The sequence below is a fragment of the Leuciscus leuciscus genome, assembly GCF_965113295.1.
Source record: "Leuciscus leuciscus genome assembly, chromosome: 3".
Lineage (NCBI taxonomy): Eukaryota > Metazoa > Chordata > Actinopteri > Cypriniformes > Leuciscidae > Leuciscus > Leuciscus leuciscus.
Window position 1 is genome coordinate 9,622,126 of NC_138727.1, and position 21,798 is coordinate 9,643,923.

The 21,798-nt window shown below is 36.6% G+C and overlaps 2 protein-coding genes across 2 annotated transcripts in view; both read right to left on the reverse strand.

The window, feature by feature from the left end:
- The window catches only part of LOC309494350 (interferon-induced protein 44-like), a 132,692-nt gene extending 112,684 nt beyond the window's left edge, over positions 1-20,008 (reverse strand). Inside the window, exon 1 of the mRNA XM_082163667.1 lies at positions 19,870-20,008. The gene's annotated coding sequence lies outside the window, so the exon portion shown is untranslated. The remainder of the gene's footprint in view (positions 1-19,869) is intronic.
- On the reverse strand, positions 991-19,133 carry LOC309494356 (interferon-induced protein 44-like). Its single transcript, XM_082163674.1, has 6 exons — positions 19,103-19,133; positions 18,553-18,757; positions 4,493-4,642; positions 4,020-4,191; positions 1,523-1,623; positions 991-1,260 (listed from the first exon to the last, which is right to left on the reverse strand). The coding sequence occupies exons 1-6, from the start codon at positions 19,111-19,113 to the stop codon at positions 1,087-1,089; spliced, it is 813 nt and encodes a 270-aa protein (XP_082019800.1). The 5' UTR covers positions 19,114-19,133; the 3' UTR covers positions 991-1,086.
- Positions 20,009-21,798: the final 1,790 nt, after the last annotated feature.

Below are 21,798 nucleotides of genomic sequence, written 5' to 3' on the forward strand. Positions count from 1 at the left end.
CGGCCACGGCCACGGCCACACCCACCCTCCACCTTGCGCTGCCTTTCTCCTCCTCATTAGTAGGCTATTTAAAGCTACAGACACCAAAACGGCCCGTCTGAAGGAAGCTCATTCTGGGACTGGCTTGTAGTGGCTATAATTCTGCACCGAGGCTGAATTTTTGGAAAGAGATTTCAGATACAGTACTAAGGACCACTAAGGACTATATTAAAGCCTACAAAAAGTAGCATGTCATGGGACCTTTAAAAGATCTTTATTTGTGTTCCGAAGATGAGCGGAAGTCTTACGAGTTTGGAACGACATGAGGGTGAGTCATTAATGACAGAATTTTCATTTTTGGGTTAACTAATGCTTTAACTCAAACTAAGGCACATTCCTCGATAGGGGTCAGCATTTTTCTGCTTTCGGATGCAGCCATTGCATGAGAAAAAGCAAATCAGCAGGGATTGATTTTAGCACACTTTGGGCAAATTCCTAAAAGTGTTTTTGCGCCCATTAAAGGGGCTTTTCCAAACGAAAATGAACAACTGAATCCCTTCACAAAGGGCCCTTCCACAAATATTTATTATATGAGAAGAGCAAACAGCAACAAACAATACATCTGAATCCTTAAACCCAAAATAACACAATATAACAAGAACAAGATTAGTATAACAAGACTTATAAAATACATATATGTGGGATTATTTAATCACTAAAAGCAGTTTGAATAGCATACTGTACCTCACCCACAGAGAAAGAAACCATCACACACACATCTTTACTGATAGCAAAAGGATATGAGGCCTAAAGGAAATTATTTTAAACATACAATACAGTATACCTCCTGATTATGAGCTACGTCATTACAGTATTCTTAAAACAACATGTAAATACCTTTATCTCTGTTTACTGGATATTGATATATTATTGTTATAATAGTAGACTATTGTTAAACAAATAACTACCACCAACAGCAGATGTATAAGTGACTACAGTCTTCTGCATTATGTACTTTAACGTGAATACGCTATAGCATTGTTATATCACTGCATGCATAATTTGTCCAGTCAAAAAACCTCCCGCTCAACATGGAAGTCAGGACTCTTATTCATTGTCTACTTGGTCCTCCACATGGTCATTGGCAAAGTTGACAATATTTTGCAATGCATCTAAAATCAGAATATCAGTTGTTGTGTTAGTGGTGCGTTCCTCATGGTAGTTCTTCACAGGATAAATGCAGTTCACAGGAACACCCAGTTTGCAAGAACACTCCTCCATCTGCAAAGAGAACATACAGAAATGATATATATATTTTAAAAAATAGATCTAGGTACTTTTTTGTATACAAAAATAAATAAAAGAGAAGAGAGTATACAGGTCACACCTAGTCTGTCACATGCGATATGCAATGTTAGAATCCCACATTGATCATTCATTATTATATATTATCACAACCTTTCATTTTCAATGGAAACGACAAGAAACAGTGATATACCAAAGCCAAAATTAATCACTGAAAAAAATGAAAAAAGCACAGTACCTTCTGTTTTATTTTTTTGCTTGTGTAGATCTTCTTAAGATCTTCTTTAACTAGTGGACATGCTTCATCCACTTTGGTCATGATTATGACTTGAGGAATGCCTGTGGTACAATGAACAATAACTACAAATATTCCACAAAACAAAATAACTACATTTACACATCTTTTGCACATTTAAGTTTTTCCACGTAGTATGATGTTGAGATCCAGTCCACAATTGAGGACGATTGAACAAAAGATGCAAATATTCACTGATGCTCACACGATATTAAGAGCCAAGGGGGTGTAAACATTTGTATACAGGATGATCAGACGTAGTTTCTGAAGGGCAGAGCTAATAATGATGAAGAAATCTGATCTTTTATCTCGTGTATAAATTAAAGGCAGGGTAGGCAGGATTTTTCTAAAAAACTTTCCCCAAAATTTTTAAAAATGTCTTTATATAGCACTACATAATTAAAATGTAAGTACACTGAAAAAGAGAGTACACAAATCGAGTGTCTGTAGTCCTCGCAGTGCTGCAATAAACACAGCTACTTATTTCCATTCGGAACGAATGAAATTATTGGCTGGGCGACTGTCACTCTCCCTCGCTACCATGGCTACCACCCCTGCTGCTACAGGAGCTGCCCACATGCGCGCACCCGTTTGACTCGAGGAGGGGAAGAGGCACGGAAGCTAGGAAGAGCAGTCAAAATTCCCAGTACCTGCATATACAGTCAGCGAAGGCAAAAAAAGGAACTAGTAAGGTAGAAAGGTAGGCTACTTGTCTCTGGAGTGTAACGTTAGTCCTCGACAGAGCCAACAGTGCTTTCATTGTGGAAGCTCTTACATGCAAAACACCGTATATGTTATGAATTACACGAAATTAACCTTCATCACAGTGTAACTGATGGTAATGGGAAAACGTGTATCAATGCAACCTGTTTTTAGCTTTGCCTTATGTTACTAGCTCGTTACCGAATCAAACTCAATATATTTTAAACTATACCAGTATCGATTGTGGTGTTGTTGCTATGGTGTTCTAGGTTGGCGCAATGTTGATGATGTCACGAGAGTGTGCGACTAGGAAGCGCCAGTGAGTTGTCATGCATGTTTAACGTTGCCTAAAGAAAGTAAAGTCATTATTTAAAAGACACGACATCGATATGCTAGCTTGATAGTGAGTACTAACAGCTATTTTAGTTGTTTATATTCATAATGATAAAGTTAGGTATTTTATTACATGTGATTCTGACATGATGTCACGCACTGCGCTCCTCTCCGCTCGGCGCTATCCTCCAGCTGAGCGGTCGGCATTGTGCGTTCATGTGTTTTGGGGGCGTGGCTTTGGAAGGAGCCCAGAAGGGAGGGGGTGGGAGTGAATGGAATAAGTAGCTGTGTTTATTGCAGCCCTGAGAGGACTACAGACACTCAGAGCCGTCGCATAGACAGTGCGAACTGTGCAACCGCACAGGGCCTTGCGCCACTAGGGGGCCTCGCAATCCTGCTGTTTTTTTTGTTTGTTTTTTTACCACTTCTTAAAACATCTCGTGGCACAAATGTAACAATTCGACAAATAAATAAAACATCTCCAGTTAACTGGCAGAGCATTCATTTCGTTCGTTTTTTTAAATAAGAGACGATCTAGCGCTGAAATGTGTTTTTTATCAAGTGATCAAAGTGCTCGTTGCAGCTGCGATCAGTGGTGCGGATACAGTGTTTTCTCGTGTGGCTCGCGCACACGCCGCACTGTCTTCCTTTGGACGCGTGCTTCAATACGTTGCGGATACTCTAACATAATGCACACAAATGTGTCCCTGCTTGATATACAACCACTGATGAACATAATCGGTTTTGATAAAAAATAAAAAAAAATAAAAAGTTATACGAGAAAAAATATATACGAGTGCGGATTTGAACCCCGAATCTCTGACACGCTTGGCGAAAGTTCTACCACTGGACCATTAAGATATACGTTGGTTAAGTAGGCGGATCTATGTATGTATTCGGACAAATTCTCGAGCTGACTTTATGTAAAGGACTCGTTGCACAGTTGACTTTTTCCCCTCTGAAATAAATAGCAAAATGTCATAGCTGTGCATATGTGCATGATTATGCTGTATTATTCTACTTGATAAAAACGTATTGCAGCGAGATTATGCGTGCAATAGAACTAGAACAGCTACGTCCGTGTGACTGTTATTCATGCGCAATTGAGCATCCACATCAAAGAGCAGGGCCTCGCATTTCAAGTTCGCACAGAGCCTCGCACCCCACCTGCGACGGCACTGCAGACACTTATACTCTCTTTTTCAGAGTACTTACATTTTAATTATGTATTGGTATATAAAGACAGTTTAAACAAATTTGGGAAAAAGTTTTTTAGAAAAATCCTGCTTATCCTGCCTTTAAGCAATAAACATACACTGTAAAACTCATAACGAGTATGAAAACTTGCACACTTAATTGTACATGGTATTTTTGTGAATAATAAAGGTATAGATACATGACTTACCCAAGTCTCGTGCTTTCTCCCGAACTTCTCTCATTTCCCTAATTATGCCGTCATCCATCAAAGAAACAGTGTTAGCAGGAAGAACAGCCACCAGACAGTGAATCTTGTCTTTCAGAGTGGGGTTCTTTTTGTACCATTGGTTGTCTTCAGTAATTGCACTAAGTGGGTTAAACTGAACAGACAGAAGCACTGAATAAACTGGAACAAATGCTGAATTAAGAAAAAAAAAAAAAAAAACTTTGAACTGTAAAGTTTAAACTGTAATAGACCACTTGAAATATTGTAGTGTTGCAACCATGATACTCTTTTGCACTAAAAATCAATGCCAATCTGGAATTTTAACAAATTTAAAAGATTGTTCTGGTGGCTTTGCATGCATTTAATTTCCACTGTTGTCTTCAACATGTGGCTATTGTAAAGTTTATCATACCGATTTATGAAAAAATGTCTTAAATGAAATGAAATTCACTTACAATATGACCATCGTTGATGTGACCATTTAATAATTTGTTGATGTCATCAGTCTTTATTGATCCACATTTATGGTGTATACCAGCGATGTCAGTGAATGTGAAGGGAAAGAAAGAGCCCGTCCTGTCCTTCTTCACTTTATATGTTTTGCACTGAAAATTACATTTAATTACATTTATAAATATGGGTGATTCTTCAATTGGGGGCTATTTTGCCATCTTACATTTTGATGATTGAAATTTGGTTGAATTTTGTTAGAATTATGTCAAGACAATGTTTACATGCTTTGATGTAACGGTATAATAATGGCCACGACTGAGCTTAAATATAATTTGAGTATTTTATATCTATTTGCCAACTGGCACTGCAAAACGTCATTCCCATCACAACATCAAAAAGTCTCAAAATGCAAAGAATGTATCAAGGAGATCATTTAAACTCATTTATCTTGCAAACATTGTTAACCTTCAACAATGCGTATAAAAAACAAAATGTTTCCATTCAGCGAATTACATATATTTTCTTGTTCTTACCATCAAACTGTGTTTTTCTGTGTTCATCAAAGCACACTTTTGTTTAATTTCTGGAAAATTTATTTTAGATGTTTTTCTTTGAATAGGTGGATGAGTATTTCATTAGGCTTTTCATGTAGCACCTCAAGATTGAACATAAAACAGTTTTAAAGGTATGTTTGCTGTAAATTAAGCAACGTGGCGGTAATGACATACTGTTTTGGTAATGACATAAATGAAAAGTGCACTGATACATAGGCCTAAAGCAAATTTAAAGGCTTAAATAATGACTTCTGGTGAGTGTTGTTGAAAGAAATGGACATATGTGAGGAGATATAAATAAATATGACACAACCATCAACTTGAACATGTTTATTTCAATCATGAAGAAACCATACAATATTTTATTTCATTACCAGAACAGTATGTCATTACCGCCACGTTGCTTAATTAACAGCAAACATACATTTAAAACTGTTTTATGTTCAATTTTGAGGTGCTACATGAAAAGCCTAATGAAATACTCATCCAACTATTCAAAGAAAAAACACACCATCAGAGGCACATCTATGTTTGAAGCTCCGTTGGCTGTAGTGGGCCGTTTTATTGTTTTGGTTAACTCTCCATGTTTGCGTTTCTGTCTTTGCTCCCGTTTTGAAAGTTGTGAGATTACTTTAAGCTTTCCTGTTTCTTTTCTTCTTTTGTTTCTTTCCTTTTCTCTGTCAATGTACTGCTGATATTTTACAGGATCTTCCTTCAATTTTTTTTCTATAATCTCTAGACCTTTCAGTTGATTTCTTGGGAGCCATTCTGGTTAAAAAATAAGAAAAAATAGTTTTAGGAAGTAAGGCATCTCACTTAAGTTTCATTGTAAAATCACACTATTATGCAATTCTTTAACTTAATTTATAAACACATAATATGATATAGATAGTGACACAGAACATGTCATTACCACCATCACTTGTCATTACCATCACAAGAAGTTGTGTGTTGGTAATAACGTGTTGCGGTAATGACATTTAAAAAAAAATTCAGGAAAAAAGATGCTAGGTCATGGCTTTGCTAACATCACTCAACAGCTAGTACAAAAATAACTTTTAAAGGGGTGGTTGAGTGTGATTTCACTTTTCTAACTTTAGTTAGTGCGTAATGTTGCTGTTTGAGCATAAACAACATCTGCAAAGTTACAACACTCAAAGTTCAAAGCAAAGGGAGATATTTGCTTTTAAAGAAAAGGACTACAACAAACGGCTGGTTGGGACTACACAACATTCCTCTCGGGTTAGTGACATCACTAACCCTAGAATTTACATAAACCCCACCCCTGGGAACACGCAGTCCATGTTGAGAAGAGGAAAAGTTGTTGTATAAGAGTACATTTGTGAGTCAGCTCAAACTTTAGCATCCATCTTTTCACATGCAATAGAAAGTCACTCTGTGTGCATCTCACAACAGTTCATATATGAGCAATTTATAGATTTATCATGACAGAATATCCTAATTGAAGATAGTTAACTCCACATCAGCAACATAAATTCATCAACTAACCATTCAGAGACATCCTGTTGCATTCTACATGTTGTCACTTCTTCTTGAGTCTCTCCATCCTTATCTGACTCCGTTTAACATTAAAGGCAGAACAGTTTCTGTCATTTTAGTGTGTCTGCGTGAGGTAACAGCAGCTGCTAACCTCTGCAGCAGCTCATTTGCATTTAAAGGGCCAGGCACAAAACGGTGCGTTTTTGCAAACCCTCAAAAAGTGACAACTTTAACTTGCTATATAAAAATATCTGTGGGGTATTTTGCGCTAAATTATTATACCACCCCTTTAATACACATAAATCATGTGAATATATATATATATATATATATATATATATATATATATATATATATATATATATCAAAATATTGCTGCTACAGCATTTATGGTAATGACGCTGAATAAGTCTACTCCATGATCAGAAGGAATTCATGATTAAATTACTTACTTTTTCAGACATCAAATATCACTGTTCTTTCATGGCTGACATGTGCTCCCCTGCTAGTCTTCATTTCAATGGTTACGGCATAAACAAGTCTTACCCTCAAAAATATTCTTGTTGTAATCATAGACTGTCGCGGTAATGACAGTATTGTTGTGGACAATACTAAATTGTTAAAAATATTCACAAATTGCACAGATATGAACCCGAATTATGCATCAAGTGCCTTTTTAAGGTACTGTTTAAACATATATTGTGATTTTTTTTAATGAACTGATAACATTTTATCACATTTTCAGAGCAGATAAGTTTTAAAGTCTGGGTTGGGGACAAGGCCTGAGTAGCCAAATATTAGTGATGAAAACATTTTTAAAAATGGAAATCATACTGATTTTAGTGTAGGCCTATAACATTTTTTGGTGGTGCAATAAATATTATTTAAAATAACTAAACCATTTATTTTATAATATAGTATTTTTAACATGAATGTAAAACCTGGGGACATAAAAGTTCCCCTAATTGAAGAATCACCATACATTGTTCAGTCATGAAACTCCGATCAGCTGATTGGTTCTCTCAAAGCCGACTGCATTGGCCAATAAATCTTTTTGAAGGATTTTATATCTACACAACCTATTTATTTCCATCTTGAACCCACTCAACTCAGAGCAGCCGCAGCACACCATTGGAACTGGAACACATATTAAAAACCCTTAATGATTTCTTAGTCTTGTCTGTATACATTACCTACTATTTAACTTGACGTTAACTTGACATTTCAGCCATTATAATGAGACAAAATCATTTGGCATTAGGGCTGTGCAATTAATTGAATTTCGATCCCAACGATCACCAAAATAGTACAATCGAGTAAAAACGATTATTTGCCATGTTCTGTTTTGAAAGAACACTCTAATTTTGTCTTGTGTTCTGAACGCGCGCACGCGCACATCCGCCCCTCCCGAAGCCGTAAGCTCTCTCAGCTTGAATGTTTAAACTGATAAGACTTAAAAAGAAGTGAAAATTATAAACTTTAGTTACGATGCAATGCTGGCCCGATTGTGCAAGTGACAATTCCGTCATGTCCCGACTCCTAAACGCGAGAGTGTAGTTTTGCGTCTTGGAGAAAGTTTTTAAATTATTGATTTGATTTTAGGCTATAATCTGTGTGGATTCATTTAGGCTACTCATACAATCTACATGCTAAATTGAATCAATGTTTGTGGGGGAATTTCCCGCATTATAAGTGGTAGACCTGCGGGAATTATTAAAATACTCATTGAAGTAGCCTATTATCTGATATATTATTTATTTTAATAGTTCAAAAAGTACAATCAATGTTCAAATTTCGATTTGTTAACATTAATAATGAACAATACTTCTACTGCATTTATTAATCTTAGTTAATATTAATTTCACCATTTACTAATACGTTATTAAAATGAAAGGTTGTATTTTTTAACATTAGTTAATGCACTGTGAACTAACATGAACAAACAATGAACAGCTGTATTTTTATTAACTAACATTAAAAAAGATTAATAAATACTGTAACAAATGTATTTCTCATTGTTAGTTCATGTTAGTTAATACATTAAAGGGTTAGTTCACCCAACAATGAAAATTCTGTCAGTAATTACTCACCCTCATGTTGTTCCAACCCCGTAAGACCTTCGTTCATCTTCGGAACACAAATTAAGATATTTTTTATGAAATCTGAGAGCTGGATCACTCCTCATAGGCTTCTAAAGACGTTATAACTTGCTGGCCCAGAAAATGCATTAAAGACATCGTTAATATAGTCCAAGTGACTACAGTGGCTCAATCTTAATTTTATAAAGCGACAAGAATACTTTTTGTGTGCAAAAACAAACAAAAATAACGACTTTATTCCATTTAGGGCTGGGCGATAAATCGATTTTATCGATTAATTCGAAATGTGCAGTTTACGTCGATTTTTTTGAATGAAAATCGGTTTTCTCTTTAACATTCGCCGACGCTACCCTCTGGGCTCCCGTAGCTCCGAACGGGCTCAGCTCTTCCCCCGCGCGTTTGGCATAGATACAAAAACAACACGGCAAGACCGCGCCAGCAGAAACACACCCGCCAAAAAACAACCTACAGTCTTACAAACTGAATCCGCAGGGCTGCCAACTCTCACGAATTCACCGTGAGACTCACGCAATCGTCACTTTTTAAACGCTCTCTCACGCCACACATCCATTTTCTCACGCAGAGAAAAGTCGCGAAGCAAAGAGGACACTGACACCGACAGACAAGACAGAGAAGGTTACTATTGCTATGAAACAAATGCTCAGCTCTCAGATTCTGTGATTTAATTACGAAATTCAAAAAATAAACACTGTTTTGGCGCTTGACAGATCGCTGACAGAGTTCAAGCGGCACGTGAACCGATCATCTGTTACTCTTTACTATTAGTTAATAGTAGGCTAAATAAACACGAATGATCAATAGGTCATTTGAAAGATACAGTTCAACTTACCGAAATGAAATAAAATCGATCGATCTGTTTTTCAACTGCGGAAAGAGGTCTATAATAACAGCTAGAGGACAATACGTCACGTAAAGTTACTTTTACCTCTGGAAAGCCCATTAATGACCATAGCACGTTAGTTGGACTTTAAAATAATTGCTGTAGAGAGTAGTATTTTGCTAAATATGATAACTATATTACATTATTTATTTTATTTTATCTATATCATTAAAATATTATAATGTTGAACTTGTTATTATAAAAAAAAAGCATAATATTTAATTTGAGATGTTATTTTTAACCTTTAATAATAATACCAGCTGACAGGGCTTTAAATTAACATGTATCTACTGTACCTAGTATTTATCCAAAGGAATCGATATTGAATCGATATCAGAATCAAATCACAAGAATTGAATTGAAATTGTGAAAGCAATAATACAAACAGTAGCATACCAGTAATTGTACCATGTAAACATTGTGTTGTCACTAAACTTAATAAAATTCTGTTTAGTTACCAAATGGTTTGACAATCACAATACACTTTATTGTGATGTAAAAAAAAAATTCACGTTCCCCACCAATCCCAATCCACCCATTTCATGTTATGTTACATTTTCACTGTTTACAAAGGCAGGGCCTGCCATCTTGTCTTTTTGGCTTGTTGTTTCTGATTGCACTTTAACCCCAAGGGGAAAATCCAAATCAAATCCCAGAAGGGAAAATCAAAACAAAATAAAGTAAAAAAAAATTTTGAACAATTTCTTTGTCATCTGCAGATTGATTTTAAGTAGGGGAAGAAACATTTTTTTATTTAAATTGTAAATCGGATTTTTTGTGAAAAAATCGGGGATTATTTTTTTAGGCCATATCGCCCAGCCCTAATTTCATTATTCATTTCCTTCTCTCTGGGCCTAGAGTTTTTTCACGTAGTGTTTTTGCGCAGCGCGTCTGTGTTTTGCACGTCACACGTAGGCTCACTATTGGCTGACGCTGGTCATGTGTGTGATGCGTGGTGACGTACAACACAGAAGCGCTGCGCAGTTATCCTACGTCTGGTGCCAATATGGTGCCAATCTGCCAATCTGGTCAATAGCCAATCTGGTGCCTATTACATGTCAAACTAAGATTGCTGTGGGGACAAAAAGTAAGACTGTTAAGTTAGCTCTTTTAAACATTCGCTCGACTCAACGACTTAATAACCACAAACAACCTGGACTTTATGTTTCTAAATGAAACCTGGCTAGAAGACAGCTGCAGTGCAACAATCCTCAATGAAACAGCCCCTCCTAACTTTACTTTTATGAGTGTCTGCAGAGCTGTTAAGAGAGGTGGGGGTCTAGCTTCTCTTTTTAAAGATATCTATTAATGTAAGCAAATATCATTTGGGAATTACCCGTCTTTCGAATATCTGGGTACTGTGTTAAAAGGTGACCACGCATTTTACTTATTATTTACAGGCCTCCAAAATACTCTCCAGCCTTTGCTGAGGACTTTACAGAACTGTTATCAACAATTACCTCAGAGTTTGACTGTTTTGCCATTGCTGGAGATTTTAACATTCACATAGATAGTGCAGAAAACAACATGGCAAAAGAAATCAAAACTGTTTTAAAAACTTTTGATCTGACTCAGCATGTACATGGACCCACTCACAATCATGGACACACTCTAGATTTACTTATCAGTAAGGGTCTAAACATTTCATCGATTGTTGTTAAGGATGTAGCACTGTCTGATCATTTCTGTATTTTCTTTGATATATTGATCTCTCCTGCCACTGAAGCTAGATCTGTCTCTGTCAAGAAGAGATGCTTAAATGAGATAGTGTACTATTTATGAAGGCTATATCCTTAACACCAAGCATATCTGCAGACTCTCCTTGATTCTTTTAACTCAAAAGTTAAAAATGTAATTGATGATATTGCTCCTGTTAAAGTCAGGAAGAAGAGTGGCAGACAAAAAGCACCTTGGAGAAATTCAACAGCAGTGCAAATTATGAAAAGACAATGCAGAAAAGCAGAGCACATGTGGCGGAAGACAAAACTTGTAGTCCATTATAACATCTACAAAGACAGCCTTCATGCTTTCAATATGGAACTAGGCAATGCTAGACAGACTTACTTCTCAAATATTATAAACTGCAATTTAAACAACACACGCACTCTTTTTGCTACTGTAGAGAGACTGACAAACCTCCCAAGCCAGATTCCCAGTGAAATGCTCTCAGACAACAAGTGCAGTGAGTTTGCTTCTTTCTTCTCTGAGAAAATCAATAATATCAGAAAGGTGATCAGCACATCCTTGAGTTGCGCTGGGGTCAGACAGATCAGACCACCTGAGAAAGTAGTAACTTTGTCTGATTTCAAAGAAATTGATGGCAAAAATTTGGAAGAAACCGTACAGCACCTTAAAACATCAACATGCGCCCTTGACACACTTCCCACATCTTTTTTCAAAAGTGTGTTAAACAGTTTAGAAGCAGATTTTCTAGAAGTGGTAAATGCCTCACTTCTCTCTGGGAGTTTTCCAAACTCCCTAAAAAGTGCAGTTGTCAAGCCCCTCCTGAAAAAGAGCAATCTGGATAAGACCGTATTAAGCAACTATAGACCGATCTCAAATTTTCCTTTCATAGGCAAGATCATTGAAAAAGTTGTCTTCAATCAGCTGAACAAATTCTTAAGCTCGAATGGATACTTTGACAATTTTCAGTCTGGTTTCCGACCGCACCACAGCACAGAGACAGCGCTCATAAAGATAATAAACGATATTCGCTTAAATACTGATTCAGGCAAATTATCAGTGCTGGTACTACTCGACCTCAGTGCTGCATTTGACACTGTCGATCACAACATACTTCTTGACAGGCTGGAAAACTGGGTCTGGCTTTCTGGGTCGTACTTAGATGGGAGAGGTTATTATGTGAGTATCCATAGCCGCGTTTCCACTGTCGGGCCAGGGCCAGGCCAGGGCTTTAAACGGGCCGTGCCGGGCTAATAGCCTCGGGCTAATAGCACCAGGCCTGCGTTTCCACTGTCAGGCCAGAAGCTCCACAGCGCTTCACTAAAACACGCCCGTAACACGCCTCTCTGGAACAACGTCACACTAACCCATTCACCAACAAATGGAAGTTTTATCAGAAAACTAATCAGAAATCACTGGAAACCGCGTTGAAAACAAACATGATAAAAGTGGCCGTTTGCTGACATTTTTCTTGTTTACTTGAATATTTAACCCAAGCATCGATGTTTTACCACAGGTTTACAATAAAAAGTGATACATTTATCATAATGAATTAATTTATGTCAAAATTGCACATTAGTCACTCAGAAATAAATTACCGTTAGGTCTATTTCACAAAAGAAAGAGGACACACTTACTTCTTCAGTCGCGTCTGTTACTATTTATCTGGTAGTTACAGGACATATTTACATCACATTTAGAAAGAATGATAATTTCTACAAATATATGCCACCAAAAATACGACCTGAGGAGCTTTAGCACTCTCTCGACTCCCATCCAGATATTTTCAGTCAGAGAAACAGAGGAAGCTCCCGAAAAAAAAGTTGCTTTATTTTATGATAGTTCGGTATAAAGAGACGAGACGTAGGCTACTGACAGATAAAATAAAAACATGACTGTGATAGCCTTTATGATTGGTCTGATTTCTTCAAGCGTATGTTTTTTTACTATGCGTATCTTCAAGCGTTTACTATGTTTACCATGGTAATGGTTAGCGCGCACTTTTGCATCACAAACACAAGGCATTCAAACCTGAACGCGAGTTAAATTATTTTAAAAGTCTTTAATGCTGACAGAATCATCCGGCGCTGCTGTCTCCCGACTCAGGTGAACTCCGCCTCTGTTCGTAACCACTCCTCTAGCCCGAGCTGGCCCGCTCTGGCCCAAGGTATTCGACGGGCCAGAAATCCTGGCTGCTGGCCCCGAGTAAGCCCCGATCAAGCCCCGGAAGTGACAGTGGAAACACGACTGGCCCTGGCACGCACTAGCACGGCCCGGCCCTGGCCCGACAGTGGAAACGCGGCTCATGACATGCGGAGTCCCTCAAGGCTCAATTCTTGCGCCACTCCTGTTCAACCTGTATATGCTCCCAATGAGCCAAATAATGAGAAAGAACCAAATTGCTTACCACAGCTATGCCGACGACACACAGTCCTCTACTTAGCCCTTTCGCCTAACGATTACAGCCCCATTGACTCCCTGTGCCAATGCATTGACGAAGTCAACAGTTGGATGTGTCAAAACTTCTTCAATTAAACAAAGACAAAACTGAAGTCATTGCGTTTGGAAACAAAGATGAAGTTCTCAAGGTGAACGCATACCTTCACTCTAGGGGTCAAACAACTAAAAATCAAGTCAGGAATCTTGGTGTGACACTAGAGTCAGACCTTCATTTCAGTAGTCATGTCAAAGCAATAATTAAATCAGCATACTATCATCTAAAAAATATTGCAAGAATTAGATGCTTTGTTTCCAGACAAGACTTAGAGAAACTTGTGCATGCTTTCATCACCAGCAGGGTGGATTATTGTAATGGACTCCTCACTGGCCTTCCCAAAAAGACCATAAGACAGTTGCAGCTCATACAGAAAGCTGCCGCCAGGATTCTGAGCAGAACCAGAAAATATGAACATATCACACCAGTCCTCAGGTCTTTACACTGGCTCCCAGTTAGATTTAGGATTGATTTTAAAGTATTATTACTGGTATATAAATCATTCAATGGCCTAGGACCTCAATACATTGCAGATATGCTCACTGAATATAAACCCAACAGATCACTCAGATCATTAGGATCATATCAGCTAGAAATACCAAGGGTTCACTCTAAACATGGCGAGTCCGCTTTTAGCTATTATGCCAGCCGCAGCTGGAACCAGCTTCCAGAAGACATCAGATGTGCTCCTACAGTAGTCACATTCAAATCCAGACTCAAAGCACATCTGTTTAGCTATGCATTTACTGAATGAGCACTGTGCCGCTGTTCGTCCGACTTTTTGTACTGTACTGTATTTTATTTTATTTTATTTTTCTAAACTGTTTTAATTATTCTTGGGGACATACGAAGGACATACGAAACTTTTTCATAAAGCAGAGTGTAAGTAGGCAAAATAACTAGCCACACAAATAAACTAGCAGTAGTAGTGACTGACCAGGCTTTCAAATGCAGATTCTACTGTGGAAAATAGTATTGATTGGTGATAGTATGTGTTACCATGTTGTTACAGTTAAACCTAGCAGCAGCAATCTTTCAACTAAGGTTAAGAGTATTGATTAGGCTGTGCAGCACTGATAGACTCATAGAAGTCACGCTATCATGATAGAATGCTACGTTAGCAAGTCACTGAATGTTAATTAGCTGACCTTAACTTAGAATCTTGCAGTCAACATAAACAGTGGATCTGAGACATTTTTCGTTTCTACATTCTATTTATGTAATGTATTTGTGAGTGAGTGTAGCCTAAGAATTTAATATTTAAGAATAGAATATATCAATAGAATTTGATATAGAATAGTAGATACAATTTTAGTATTAATGGAATACTGTAATCATGGATAATAATAATAATAATAATAGATAATAATAATGGATTTGTTGTGTTGAATGCATACTATGATACGTGTGTATTTTATTCATTTGTTCATTATTTAATTACATATAGAAAACTCATTCCAGGGGGAGGGGGAGGGGGATGTCCCCACCAAAGCTGAGGCCAAACCTACGCCCTTGATACAGTCTTTATTTTTTATTTATTTTTTGCGCACAAAAAGTATTCTCGTCGCTTTATAAACTTAAGATTGAGCCACTGTAGTCACTTGGACTATATTAACGATGTCTTTAATGCATTTTCTGGTCCAGCAAGTTATAACGTCTTTAGAAGCCTATGAGGACTGATCCAGCTCTCAGATTTCATCAAAAATATCTTAATTTGTGTTCCGAAGATGAACGAAGGTATTACAGGGTTGGAACAACATGAGGGTGAGTAATTACTGACAGAATTTTCATTTTTGGGTGAACTAACCCTTTAAAGGACAAGTTCGGTATTTTACACTTAAAGCCCTGTTTACAGATCGTATCTGATGAAATAGAACGGTTAAGATAAAAATGTGGACACATGCTGGTGTCCCGAGAATTTTAGGTTTCTTTCGCTTCTCCCCCCCACCTACAGAATGGCTGCATATGGGCACTGGAACAATCCTTCCAAAAAACGCATTCAACTTTCGTTTACAAAGACGTGAAACTCACCGAGTGGTCAGGGGTGTTCACTGATATGCTCACACAAAAATCGCTACAAAAGACGCTTTCCAACAGGTTTTATCGTAGTTTTTGTCACACAAAAAAAAAAAAAAAAAAAAAAACTTGGACAAAAACTACGATAAAACCTGTTGGAAAGCGTCTTTTGTAGCGATTTTTGTGTGAGCATATCAGTGAACACCCCTGACCACTCGGTGAGTTTCACGTCTTTGTAAACGAAAGTTTAATGCGTTTTTTGGAAGGATTGTTCCAGTGCCCATATGCAGCCATTCTGAAGGTGGGGGGGAGAAGCGAAAGAAACCTAAAATTCTCGGGACAGCAGTGTGTGTCCAAATTTTAATCTTAACCATTCGATTTCATCAGAAACGATCTGTAAACAGGGCTTTAAGTGTAAAATACCGAACTTGTTCTTTAACTAATGTTAACTTGTTACAAAGGTAGGGCAAAGGCGCAAACTAGTGGCTATTAGTGGATGCGCGGGAAGTGATCGCGCACGTGAAATGCGCGTGAAGAATAACAGCTGAGCTCTCCTCAGGAAGACTGTTATAGAAGTCACGGTGCGGTGTTCGTGTTGAACAATAATAACTGTGTACATCCTTGCGAGAAAAGTGAGTTTCATTTATTCTTTACTTGTTTAAGATTGATTATATATATATAGAAATAATCGAGTATTTGGGTCATAAATCCACTCGAGAGAAATGACGAGTCATGCCGTGTAGTTAACATAGAGTGAATGTCATTGTAGAATGCTGATGCATGTTATTTGTAACTGATTTCAGTTTTATGCTTGTATTATACAAACAGATATATTATTATTGTTTACATTACTTTTACATTATTTGTATAGCGATTATGTTAAGGAATGATGACTCACATGTTATAATTCACATGTTTAAATTGGTGTATTGTGTTAGATATAATGCTAAGCTGATAGATAGACTTCATCTATAATGCTACTTTATACAATATTACATTTATTATTGTTTTGTTTATTTTCAGCTACATACACTACACTGCATTCATACCCTCAAATACCTGATGTAAATACCATTCCTGTTAATCTAAACTGCAACTACTTCATTCAAGTCTGCATCTGTAATCAGTGTCTAATGTATGTCTGTGCTGCCCAAGATAATTCAGTAAAAAGTTTAGAATGATTTCTGCCTCCTGTCATGCGTTCTGACCGATGCTCCAGGGTGAGAACTATAGCCTCAAGCACCTGTGGTCCTTTCTCTAAAACATAACTAATTAACCTTATCGTAAAGTATTACCGTGTCTTTTTAATAAATTCAACACGTTCCCAAAGTTATGTGAAATAATCGTGTTACATAATCGTGATTTCAATACTGACCAAAATAATCGTGATTATGATTTTTTCCATAATCGAGCAGCCCTATTTGGCATTGTGCTGATTTGTGTCATGGAAGTGTCATTACAGTCCACTGATGAAATATGCATGTCCTGGAAATGGGAAGCCTCAGGTGTCACTTCACTCATTTTCTCCTTGTGGAATGGTGAAGTAGACTCAGATGTAGATGGCTCTTTTTCTCCTCGGACATGTAGGCCTAAATGTACCAAACTAGTATCGAACCGTGACCCCACAACAGAGGTATCAAACCGTGACTTATGTGTACTGTTACACCCCTAATATATTCATGGGTTTCATCAGGTCCCTTTCCACAGGTGTATTAATCAAGCACAATGCAGTCTGCATTCATAATCTAGGTGCTTGATTTTATACACCTGTGGAAAGGGACCTGATGAAACCCATGAATAGGCTACAACGGGGCTAAAGGTGCACCGGGGTAAAATACACATTTGATTAAAATACACATTATTCTCTTTTAAACCATTAGATGGCGCAAAATTTCAGCTCAGCACTTTTCTTAACAACAAATTTGGCTGATCCTTGATGCCATCGCGGACAGCAATGTGTTTTTTATAAATGTTGTAGATTTATGTAGTAAAAGAGAACCAACTGAAATTATTGACTATATTTTGAGAAAATGGTCTTGTTATTGATTTTCAGTTTTGTTCAAGGTAATTAAAGCAACAGTTTTTCAATAACGGAATGTAAAAGTATGGAATTTGGGGTAAAAGGCGCCCTTGTTGTTGGGACTAACTGCACAATAAATTAAATAGCTGGCTGACTTTTCCATTTGTTGACATAACATGGTTAGATTCAGATGGTAAATATCATATATTAATTTAATCAGATAATCACCAGATTTATAATGAAACCATATTTAAAATTATTATATTAATCATATCATATAATAAAATATCATATATATTTGTTACTACTGCAAAGCTATAATAAATCAATGTGGGATCTCATTCAATGCTTTCAGACTTACTTTTTTTAAAATTTATTAACTAGTGCTGTCAAATCGATTAATCGCATCTAACATAAAAGTTTTTGTTTATATAATATATGCGTGTATATATTATGATAAACATATTATATATATATATATATATATATATATATATATATATATATATATATATATATATATATATATATATATATATATATATATATATATATATATATATACATATATATATGAATAAAGATAATAATATAAATGTACACATATTACATAAACAAAAACTTTTATGTTAGATGCGATTAATCGCTTTGACAGCACTAAAATGAACACATTTTCTTGACAATATAATTACTGTTCAAAAAAGAATTTTTTAATTTATCAAAATAAACTGAAAATAGTACAATATTTATGTATTTATGAAAAATACATTTAAACACAGGTATCAATATTTTTACCTTCAAAGTGAAACTATGATCAGTTTCTACTGAATGTGCCAGAGCTCTGGTAGTGATGCGCCCCTGGAGAGCAGAATACACAGAGTTGAAGAGGCTTGATTTTCCAGCACCCTGTGGTCCATGCAGAAGAATTCTGAGAGTGTTGACTTCTTTGTTCTCAGGTTGGAAGTTGTTTATTGTTGTCAAAAGGGTTTGTCTATCTTCACTAGACAAGGAGTTTTAAAAGGTGGGAAACACACGTTGGCCTATGAATGTATGTTATAAGCATAATGCTAACAGATTCATTGCCATTTTAGAAAAAAAAAAATATTCAGAATTTCAGAACTGAATAGAATTGCACAGAATTTGAAATATTACTTTTTTTGTAAAGGCTAATTTTTCTCATTGTCTATGCACAATTTGTTGCCTGAGACAATGGTCATTCAGTTTAGTGGTCAAAACACAAAATATTTCACCAGAATGCTGTGATTGACAAATCAGAATCAAGTATTCCTGAGAGTTGAGTAGCCTAATAAGCATAACGTGGAAGGAAAAAGTTTTCAGAGCTTACTTCCAGTCCATGGACCTCCAGGGTTTATCAAACTCTTAAAAAAAAGAATATTTAATTAATTAAACCTTTTATTTGATTTATTTGTTTATTTTTGCATTATTGCACAATATATTTGCTGAGTTCCAAAATTATTTAAGCACCATTTCATAAAATCTGCGTTTACCTGGAGGTGGAGGAGGAGAAGGAGGAGAAGGATCGGGTTGTTGGATTTTTTTAACTGACCACATCCTAGCAACACCTTTGTCCTTGACCATAAGTAGAAATAAAATATTCGATAACATAATTCAAATTATCAAAATGCAACATGAGCTGGGAAAAAAATCTGTCTGGACTAACTAGAAAGTTTTGAGTTCTAAAACTTACAGTACATTTGTATACGATGACCTCTTATATGTTAAACGATCAAGGAAAATAGTGTCTTTCTCCATTCATGACTCATTTACATTTCTAAATTAGTCAGTTACATTATATTTTTGTCATTTTCTGCCATAATAGCACAGCAGCAATAATTTTGTCACAAAATAAAACCTTGTATATTCTTACAAATAAAATTATTCATCATATATCTATTCACATAAAACTCATCACTGTAGTTACTATAATTTATAATAGAATAGTGTATTTGACTATCATTCAACTCATTCATTTTGCAAAACTTCAGCACCAAGTCTATTGCATGAATGGGTAGTAGTAGACTACTGTACCCATATGCAGTATAACGTTTACAATTCATTTTTATTCTTGTGGAAAGGTGAAATGAGTCCTACCTTTTAGTCAGTCTGACAGCGTATGACGCCTTTGTTCTCTGTTTCAGGAACCTCACCTGTAACTGACTCAATTCATAGTGGTTACTTTCAGTTTTGAAATGAACTGCTTCTCACTGTTTGCTTTAACACTGGTCAGAATCAAAGGGCAATAGGACTTGTAGGAGCAATAAGGTTCACTGTTAGACTTTTCTGTAATTTCTACAGTTATTTACTTTAAATCACCCAGGATTATACTGCTATTTCTCTTTACAGTAAATAACTGTGATTCCCATTGCATCATGGGAATTTTCTGTGACGTCAAAAACCACATACAGAGACTTACTGTATTTTTTAAATTTGCAGTATAGGCCTACTACTGTATTTGACATAACGGCCTCTCTGACTGGCACCATTCCATCGTGCTTTTTACAGAAAGTCCAGGGCCACTTTTTGGTCCAAGTCCGCCCCTGCCAGGATCTCCTCTGAAGGACTGAGTACATTTGTATTTGTGGACACGAATACAGACCTGGGGCCTGTACCATGAAGCCGGTTTAGGTGGCTAGCCAGCTATGTTTCAGTTTAGTTTCCGCCAACCCTGGGTTTTAGGTACTATGAAAGTAGCTTGGCTTGAATCGGTGTTCGTTGCCATGGTATCTTACGCTGCACGGCTAACCTGCTCCGGGGCAGGTTATGTTCTGGATTCAAGATCTCAGACTGAAGTTTGACCTATCAGCTGAGAGCAAAGAAACATATAGGTGACGTAACTTATTTCCAGTGTCTGTTGCAATGACTTCACCTTTTCTTCCAAATCCTGTGACATCTCAGCGCAAATTGTTTGACGAGCACTTCGTAGAGAAAGAGTTTTTAGCCAGACAAAATCACCTTGCCTTTCCTGATAGTTACTTGTATGAAAGATACAGATTTTCCGCGGAAGGAATGTCTTATCTTTGCGAACTTCTTGAGCCGCACATAAAGAATTTAACACGTCGAATTCATGCACTTACTGTACCGCAAATATTGCGTTGCGTTTTTTTTTTTTTTCAAGTGGTACATTCTTGCACGGTGGGTGACGCACAGAAGCTCGGGGAAAACACGGTTTGTCGAACCATTCGTAAGGTGGTCCTCGCTCTGCAGGAGTACATGAATAGTTTCATTAATAGTGTTCCCCGGACATTTATCGGCCATGTCCATAAAAGAGGGCTTTTATAAAGTTGCCGGTAAGATATATTGATAGGGTGACATCACATGAACACATTTTATTTATATTTTTTCAAAAAGCAAATTGCACAAATGTACTATACAATATAATACATGTTAAGAATTATTTGAAATCTTTATTATTATTCTGTTAATCTTATGATAGGATTCCCTAGCTTTCTTAGTAGTACAAATACGTTCTATATTTATGTAAAATTATGTATGTATACGTGTAGCCTATGTGTAATATAGCCTATAGCCTATTTTTATAATATATAAAAAATGTGCATGTATAATTTTTTATATATTATAATAATAGGCTATAGGCTATATTACACATATAGGCTACACATACATACATAATTTTACATAAATATAGAACGTATTTGTTTAACTTACACATTAACAATCAGCAATCTTTCTCCAACAGTCTTCTCTTGCTTTGGCAGCAGAGACCGTATTGTTTCGAGCTTGAAATACATATTTAAATTCATCGTAATTCTGAATGATTATCTCTTGCTCCTCCGCGGGAAAATATATCGCTCACGCTCTACCCGCGATTGGTTGTTCAGTGTCGACGTCACTCTTTTATGTGCACGCGCGCGTGGAGTAATCATAGCTTAAGGATCAAAGCCTGAGTTGACAGAGAAAGTTGATGAGCTGCATCATGGTACCAATAAAGCCTGATTGCATCGGTTTGGTTTTGTCAACTCAAAACTAATCCTGTAACCCCGAGTTTGTTCAGCTACCTTC